Genomic DNA, 9047 nt, shown 5'->3' with positions numbered 1-9047 from the left:
CTGTTTATGTCTTGTTGGCTCAAACTTGATTTATAATTAATTAAATTACTGTAAGTGGAACAAAAACAATGCATAATACCCATTCGTGTCCTTCAAAAAATAATAATAAGGAAACCAAATTAACTAGTGGATATGGACATATTCTCATTATTATTTTTTAATCAAGAAATATATACAGATATACTGAATCAGTATATTTTTAATGAAACAAGAAGTGAAAGGGAGTGGAACTTTAAGAGCATTTTTAGCGCAGGCAACAATAAATATTGTCAAAACCGTTAAAATATATATATATTTTTACTCTTTCTCACATAACATTTTCAAAGAAAAAAAAAAACTCTTGCCACTGTCTTCAATTCAATTCATTTGGCAACTTATGCCCTAATACAAATAGCACTCAATGGAGGATGTAAAATAGACACTTTCAAAATATTGGAAAAAAATGCACTTAAATAGAGGTTCCATCATTTACTCTCTTATTTTTTACCTTTTGCTATAGTGGGTATGCTCGGTATGGCTTTTAAAGCTCTTCTAAAGCTTAAAGCTACTTTTAAGAGTATTTTGATAAACTTTTAAACTGCTTGGATGTTTGTTTGGCCAATCTTAGATTTTAGGAGAGAAAAAAAAACTACATTCTAAAAGATATTATTTTCTCATATTTAGATTGGAACAAAAAAATTGAAAATTATTTTTCTAGAGAAAAAATTAAACTCAAATATAGTATAGTTTTATAAAATTTAAAACAATTATAAATATATTCAAAAGAAAAAAAAATCTTTAATAAAATTTTAAAATAATATTTTTCTCCATGTTTCTTCTACTCTTTTCCCTCATAAAATAAGCACTCAGAATGAATGAGGTAAAATAACTTATTCTAAAAAATATAGAGACAAAATTGTAAAAATGAATTTACAATGAGTGAGCTAAGCTTGAGCTATTTTATATTTTCTTTTCTACCTTAATGAATACTACTACTCTATATTTAGAAACAACTATTTACTGAGCTAAAAATATATTATTATTTTTTCTTTCTTTCTATTTCCATTTTAATTATATTTTATTCTTTTTTCTTTCTCTCTCTCATTTTTTAGTATTTTAATGTATAAAAATATATATAATGATGTAAAGAAAATATAGAGAAAAAATAGAGAAATTAATATATAATGTAATATAAATATTTGATGTAAAATAGAAAATGTATGATTTTGTTGATATATTTTGAAGGAGGGAGTAAAGTATACATTAAAAGTGCATCATTATAAAATTTAAGATCCAAACAAAACTTAAAAACACTTTTTTTAAGGAAATAAAAATATGTATTTGCTTGACGAAGCTCTTGAAAATTTTTATTTGAGTTTTAATCATTCTATATTTCATATTTTATTCATAGATTTCCTATTTTATCTATATTATAATTAATATAAATAAATAAATATATTAAAAGATCTTTTATTATTTAAAAAATTATTTTAAATTATAATATTCAAACGGTAACTAATTTTTTTAGTGTTAATAATATAAGTAAAAACTATGCAAAACAATTATACTCTTCTCAAATATTTAGAAATAAAATAAAAATAGAGAAATTATTGTGTGATATAATGTAAAAATAAAAAATAAAAGTAAATTTTTTAAGATGTATTTTGAAATATAAAATAAATAAGCTAACTTAAAAGAGAGCTGTATATTTTGCTTTATATGGTTACTCAATAGTCAATATCATAGTAATAAGTGTTTATCCATGTGTGTACAAATATAAATATATATATATATATATTTATATAAATAGATATAAAATATTTTCAAGTCTTTTGAGCTACGTACGTACCAAAATAACCACACATAAATGTATGTATGTGTTTTAGAATTCTTACCTTCTTGGGTTCAAATTTTGGGTAGCTAACTAAAAGATATTTCCCTAGACCATTTTGCACCTATTAATTTGGATAATATTTTCTCCACTTTTTAAAAGAGATTTCTTCTTCATTTTCAACAAGACGAATTAATTAGCTTCCAACTTAGCTGATCATAGAGAGTGTAGTAAGAGATGGTCCTCCATTTGGGGTTTAGCTATCCAAAGCAAATTGCATGCCTCACTTCATTAAAGTCTTCAGGTGCTATCAACTCTTTCCATGATCAACTTATTAATCATATATATTTGTATATGAAGTTGAAGTTACTTAAAATGACTTGTGGACCACATAAGCCTATCCATTAATTTAATGAGCCTTTGTCATCAGTCAAGACATGGTGAAGTCTAATCAACCAGCATTATACATATATGATGTCCTCTTTTATTTTATTTATTTATTTATTAAAGCATCATATCTGCCCATGGAAATAAATAGCATATAGGGTATTAATATAGGTGCATTTATAAAGTGGATAAGGTTATACCTATAGTATACCCTCTAAGCTCACCTCACATTTTGGGTCTCCTTTCTCTCTCTCTTAATGAAATATATTTATGATATGTAGTAAATGATCACTAAATTTCTAGCTACAAACAAAGTAAGCATGAATTACTTAACTTATGCTTAGGCATGAATTAACTTACTTTTGGTAGTGTGTGGTGGGGTGTGAGTTAAAAAGTCACTAATAATTTACACTTATGTTGGTTGAGGTCACTTGTTGTCCGTACTACACATCACATACATCAGAGAAACAAAACTTTTTTTTTTTTTTTTTTTGAGAAGGTATAGGATGGACCAGGGTTACTTTTTCTGTGCTTCAACAAAATCAGTATGGACATTAAAAACAAAGTAATAAAAATCACCAAAATATGACAAGAAAATAACCTTATCTTCTTCAGCTGAGCTCTGAAAAAAAAAAATCAGCTTTTTAAAAAAATATATATTTAGCCCCTGAAATCCCTGAAATTTTTGTCTCTCTTTTAATTTATTTGTTCGTTTGTGGAAAACTATAATTTTGTCCGGTGTACTCAGAAAAATACATATATTTTCCTTTTTTTTCTTAAATAATAAAAATTGTTTCAGTTTGTCAGTTTAGAGTGGCAAAGAGGGAACATTTTCTGATTCTACCTCATCTGTCCACATAGGAACAGTTGTTTGTCTTTTGACTGCTTTGTTGCCTGTTTCTGGCTAATAAAATTATACGCATCACCGTAATAAACTCACTTTCAAGGGGAAAATTTGATAAAAAGAAAAAGAGATCTTTTCAACAAAAAAAAAAAGGAGAAAGGACCTGAAATAAATAATTTGTGCACACAAGCTGTATCATGTGATTGTGGCGCCCCCAAATTTAAGTTTGGCTAAAAGGTGCACAAAAATTGAACACAGTGTAAGTTGATAACATTTTGTTTTGTTTAATAGATCTTTGACTTTTCCATGCTAACATGATGAGGTTATGTAGAGATATATATAAATATATTTATATATTTTTCCTTCCGCCACTTAATGTGCCTCGCAGACAAGTCTGGAACAATATGATTAGTTTATAAGTAGGATTTTTATAATAATAATTGTTCTTTAGTCATCTTATTTACTATAGAACTAAGGGAAAAGTTGGTGTCCTTTTCTTGAAAATCATAGAAAAAGAAAGGAAGGAGTTCACAAGGGTGGGTTGGTTGGCTTTCTTATTGCCGTTTTAGTAAATAAGGCCATGAGACTTAAGTGGGCAGGATTCCTGGCTGGATTTAAGAATCAAAATCCCATAAAAATGTAATGATTATTGCTAGAAAGAACCGCTAATTAAATAGAGACAATATAACTAAAGTAGATAGTGCAAAAAGAAGATTAAGCTTCCATGAAAGTGGAACTGTTTTTGTACATGGACTAATTCAAAGTCTCTATGCATATTAAACAAACAACTAAAAAAATTTAAAAAGAAAGTAAACATAAAATTAAACATGGTGTTAACCTAGAATAAGGGTAATAATTAACTTTTTTTTTTGTCCCTAGAAAGAGAAAGACCACAAAAACAGTTCTTGTACATCTCCATGAAAGGACCGAGCGATTGAGCTACTACTACATGAAGAGCCTAGCATTGGTATTTGGCCCCCAAAGTTTTCATTGATCATGGCTATTGCACCATTGTTTGTGTCCCGCCACCCATTTTGGGCACTTGGGGCTAAAATATTGGGAGACCACCCTCGAGTTCAACAGCTCAACAATGGGTGCAAACTTAACACAACGGGGTGTCTTGTACTGATTAATGGAAGCCCCTAAACTTATAGCATAATCCATGAGCTTATCAAAAGTACCAGGCTCAACGATCTTAATCTCTAGAGGACCAATTGACTTGTCTGAGGCACGACCTTGGCGGTAAACACTATTGAGAGACTCCTCAATAGTAAAACAACAGTCTTCAAAAACCGAAGGAGGAATAGAGGTTGAGCCTTTTAGACTAAGTTCCCAAAAGAGCACGTAGTGACCTGGAATTGTTGTCGTGTCAGCATAGCTAGTGTACTCAGACACAGTTGCGACAAACGGCACCAAATGGTTCACCGCGTTCTTAACCGCATTTTGAAGCTCAACCTCATCGGTCTTGTCCGAGTCAATGCTCAAAACGACATTCTTTCTACATATGAAGTTAAATTGAGGTGCCTTGTTCTTAAAACCAGCCACTTTGAGCACATCACCAACTCTGTACCGATAAAGTCCTTCGAAAATAACATAAACCCAGATCAGATTATGAAATATTAAACAAAACCCAGATTTTATAATTCATTAAAAAAAATTAATGTTTTTTTTTTTCGTTTACCTGCATAAGTGGTGACAACTAGTTCATATTCTTGGCCAAGTTTGACGTCAACAAGATCCACGAGTTCAAGCTGTTCTTTCTCAGTGAGCTGGGATTTAGCCACAGGGAGAGAGTTAGTGGTGACCCCATTAAAATTGTTCCTATGGACCGGCAGGAATTCAAAGTAGGCCATGGTTGGAATTAAGGTGTAGGAAACATCGATGGGCTTGCTAAGTGGGTTAAGATTGACACCAAAGTAGCACTCTGAAGAAGCGTACATAGTGCAGACCAGAGGGAGCTCATTGCTGTAGTAATCAAGCGTTGGGATGTACTGTGACATGGTCCCAGTCACAATAACATCCACATACTTGGTGTTGGGCCATAGCCTAGTTATAATCCCTTCCCACGACTCCTTACGACACTCCGTTTCAATGAAATCCGCCAGTTTTGGGTCTGGCCGGTTGAGGATTCTTCCCACGGCTTCACGGACCGTGGGGTCAGTGATTTGTGGGTTCAGTGTCCCTGTTCGGATGTCATCGCAGACAACCGGCCAATGCTTCTCCAAGAACCGGATGGCCCTTATGAAACCTGAGGCGAACACCGCCCCAACCCGAACGACCTCCTCGTTTTGGCAGAGCCCACAGAGGAGTTGGGAGTACATGCTTTGGTAAGAGTCAGAGCAGAGAATGGTTTCGTTTGGGCTTGTGTAGTTGGTGTAAGGGTCGTATGGTCTCTCAGTGAAATGGCTACTTTTGTAGTAGCTGGTTAGGACGGGTCGAGCCACCAGGCCCCCGGGAGTCTTGGATTCGGATTTTATGAACAAAAAGTACATTCCTTTGCCTTTTTCTAAGTTACGGATGTATTGGCTTAGTACAGGCATTAACAGGCTATAAAGCAGTGACCTTCTTCCCATTTCTTCCTCAATTGTTGGCATCAATTTTCTCTCTCCACCTGATGTGCCAGAGCTGTTTGTATCACAAAAAGTGAGAATCCATTAGCCAAAACAATATTAAGAACAGCTTCATATGATTCAAAACTCCAAAAATCTAGTCCTTATGAGAAAAGTGTAGTTTTGTGTTTGTCTATATATGCCACAAAACAAAAAGAGATAAGAATGAAAACCCATTAGCAAAAACAATCTTAAAAAGAGATAAGAAGATACAAAGCTCGAAAATCTGGTGACTTAATATATTTGTGCATGAATGGATAAGGACCTTGTCAAGAACTCTGAAATGGGCTTGGAACAGAGGATTGGTGAGGTATCACCATTGGCTATACGATTGATATCAGGTTGGATGTCCTCATAGGTAATGACGGGGATGACCTTTTTGAAGGTCTCACGGTCAGTGCGGCCATTAAGGCCATGACGCCTCAAGTACTCGACATGGGCATTGCGAGAGAGAATTTCAGCGAGGACACGCTTTTGCACTTCATCAGCGTTTGAAGTGACATCTTCGATAAACTCGAGGGCCTTGGTGTTCTTCTCTTCGAGGTTGTAGTACTCGTCTCTTTGTTTTGACAAATTGTTTGGAGCTTCAGGCATGGTTCTTTTTGGGGTGGGGTTGTTCTCTCTTGCTTGTTTTTTAAGAGCGAGAGAGAGAGAGAGTGATGGGTTTGAAGTGTGTGTGAGAAAGAGAAAGATATGCTACAAAAATAAGAGAGGAGATGGTTTAGGTGTGGGGGAAAAAGAATGAGAGAAGTGGGTTTATATAGATCCACATGAGAAGAAGTTGGCTAAGCTGAGCTTGACCTTGTAGGGATTAGAAAGTAAACCAACAGTGTCATAAAGGGGTATTAGTGGAAATATACACACATTTTCTCACTTGGTATCATTCTGTTTTCCTTTACAGAACATGCTTATATGACACACAGAAGCATGGACTTTCCATACATTCATGGTCAGATTAGTAGCTTTTCTTTCATATATTAGCTTACATCTTCTTAATTAGGTTATGAAACATAACAAAATAATAATAAAATAAAACTGAATGATAGATGTAATATAGAAGACGAACTTGTTTATTCTTCCACGTACACTTAAAAGATACTATTTACCAAATAACTCTAACAAACCTAAATCATGGACTTATCACATTATAAAGTTTTATATGCGATTAATTATATTGAACATTGGTAGTTTCAGGTTAGCTAAGATAGTCCCTTCCTCATTTAAAAAAAGTGAACTATGTTTTGCAATAGAAAATGTTATCGGTTGTTAGGAAGGTTCAAGATTGATTAACTTATTGTAGTGAGTGACTGCTTTTCTAAATTATAGTAAAATTGAAAGGAAAAAAAAAAGTTAGTAGCACCAAACGACAAGTTTAGCCAATTAGAATTTAGAAGTGTTTTAACTTTTTTAAGAAAGCAGCACCAAAAATTTGCATGCACTCTTCCAAAAGCAAATGCAGTTACCATCACACCATTCTTAATTGGCTAGAAACTCACAAAAAACTCATATATCCACGTGGCAAGATACAATTTATTCAACAGCCAGTTTTATTAAAAAAAAATTGACTTTTTGTTATCTCAAGTTTTTCTTTCAAAAAAAAACATTTTAAAATTGTCTTCCTCGTTGGGGATTTGTGGCCGGTGTACAACAGTGTATTAGCGGAGGAGTGTTCTTGCGTACAAGAAAAAGAAAAGCACGGAGAATAATATTTTTATAGTGATAAACCATATTTTAGTATTATAATTATAATAAGAAAAATAAACTTTAACCGGCAATACCCGGTAAAAACGCAGTAAAGTAGAAAATATATTTAACGGCCTTTTAGCGCGGGTGTCTCGTAAAATACCGGCAGCGACTTTCCCTATTTCGTTAGAGGTAACTTCCATTTGCCGGTAACAAAATCAATAATTATTAATGTTTTAAAATTTGCTAATTGTTATATGGTATTTTGGGTCAATGAATCGCGAGAAAAGAACTTGACAAGGGTACTTGTACTACTACACTCTACAGCCCCGAGAGAATAATAGTATGTGCAGTTGTGTACGGTAATAATTGGGATATGGTTCCTTGTTCAAGAATCTAAGTGGGACCATCCAGCTGGCTACCACACTTGATAGTTTGACACGTGTACGAATGTAACTTCAGTCTCCTATGCCTTCACGTACTTATTTTCCTTTTGCTATAATATTATTGGCGCCCATTTCTTCCCTAAAATGCTTCTTGCAATAATATCTTCTTCTTCTTCTTTTTTTCTTTTTCTATTGTAAGAGTTTATTTACAGATATGAATATATTTTGTGTGCACACACATGCATATAAAGGGTTGTATATTATATTTTTGGGAACTCATTCAACCATAAAACAATAGTTTAATTAATAATTAATTATTGTTATAAAATTGTTGTGATGATGATGTTATTATATATTAATTGATAACATGATATTAAATATTAATTGTATTTCTTTTAATCAAGTGTTCTCCTATATATAAAATAGTGTATATGTTGCAATTAAATTTTGGACGATGGCATTTACATCTAACTTTTAACATACAGTTCATTTATAATTGGACATCCAGTTTCTACTAATTAGATTTGATTTAGTTTAGAGTACCTTTAAATATACACTTAGCTAAGTTTCAATGTGATGAACATAATTATTGCTTGAAAATGATTTTTTTTAATGGCAATGTCATTAGTGATCATAATATGCACTATTGTCTTTGTTCTTAATATTTCCTAAATTATTTTCAAACATGTAATAGAAAAACATATAGTGATACACATCATCTTGATTAGTATGCTATTATGAATACAAATTTCTCTTTTCTATCTGTGTATGTATATATTAATACTTAATATGAGATCATACAAAATTCACTATACATATGTAACTAAACCAACTAGTCATTTTGTCTATTGGGAATAAGTACATCTAGAGCCTGGATTATAATTACTATCTAAATTATTAATATTATAGCTTTGTCACCTTGATGACATGTATAATAGCATCTTCAATAGAGAGTGACAAATCTCTTATACATAGTAAAATATATATAGCATGCTTCAAAGAAAAGCTACTATAATTGTATAATTGTGTGCTAAAAATTGTGACAAATTTGACATATACTAAAAATTGTGCTAAATTTAGATCAACAATAAATAATTACTTTTTTAATAACTATTTAATTTACCATCAATTATTATTTTGTTATTATTTTGGTATCTTATTTATTATTGACATTAAATATTTTATATATATTTCAATAAATATTAAATGAAGATTCAGTTTTACATTATAATTTGCATATATATAGTACAGTTATATAAGTTGTATCATATATATTATTTATTAATTGTTTTGTGCTAAATTTATAGCACTATATATACATAAATGGT

At 31.7% G+C, this 9047-nt stretch overlaps 1 protein-coding gene across 1 annotated transcript; it reads right to left on the bottom strand.

Moving 5' to 3' along the window:
- Nucleotides 1-3739: 3739 nt before the first annotated feature.
- On the bottom strand, nucleotides 3740-6377 carry LOC133782544 (indole-3-acetic acid-amido synthetase GH3.6). Its single transcript, XM_062221879.1, has 3 exons — nucleotides 5916-6377; nucleotides 4723-5666; nucleotides 3740-4621 (listed from the first exon to the last, which is right to left on the bottom strand). The coding sequence occupies exons 1-3, from the start codon at nucleotides 6242-6244 to the stop codon at nucleotides 4029-4031; spliced, it is 1866 nt and encodes a 621-aa protein (XP_062077863.1). The 5' UTR covers nucleotides 6245-6377; the 3' UTR covers nucleotides 3740-4028.
- Nucleotides 6378-9047: the final 2670 nt, after the last annotated feature.

Source organism: Humulus lupulus, chromosome 6 (assembly GCF_963169125.1).
Source record: "Humulus lupulus chromosome 6, drHumLupu1.1, whole genome shotgun sequence".
In the NCBI taxonomy this organism is placed as follows: Eukaryota; Viridiplantae; Streptophyta; class Magnoliopsida; order Rosales; family Cannabaceae; genus Humulus; species Humulus lupulus.
The sequence above is the reverse complement of the archived record's forward strand: the minus strand, read 5'-3'. Positions and strand labels throughout refer to the sequence as shown.

Coding starts and splice junctions, on each gene's coding strand:
- LOC133782544 (XM_062221879.1), bottom strand. CDS start 6,244: ATGCCTGAAGCTCCAAACAATTTGTCAAAACAAAGAGACGAGTACTAC. Junction 5,667..5,915: donor ATTTCAGAGTTCTTGACAAG/GTCCTTATCCAT, acceptor TGATACAAACAG/CTCTGGCACATCAGGTGGAG. Junction 4,622..4,722: donor AGTTGTCACCACTTATGCAG/GTAAACGAAAAA, acceptor TTATTTTCGAAG/GACTTTATCGGTACAGAGTT.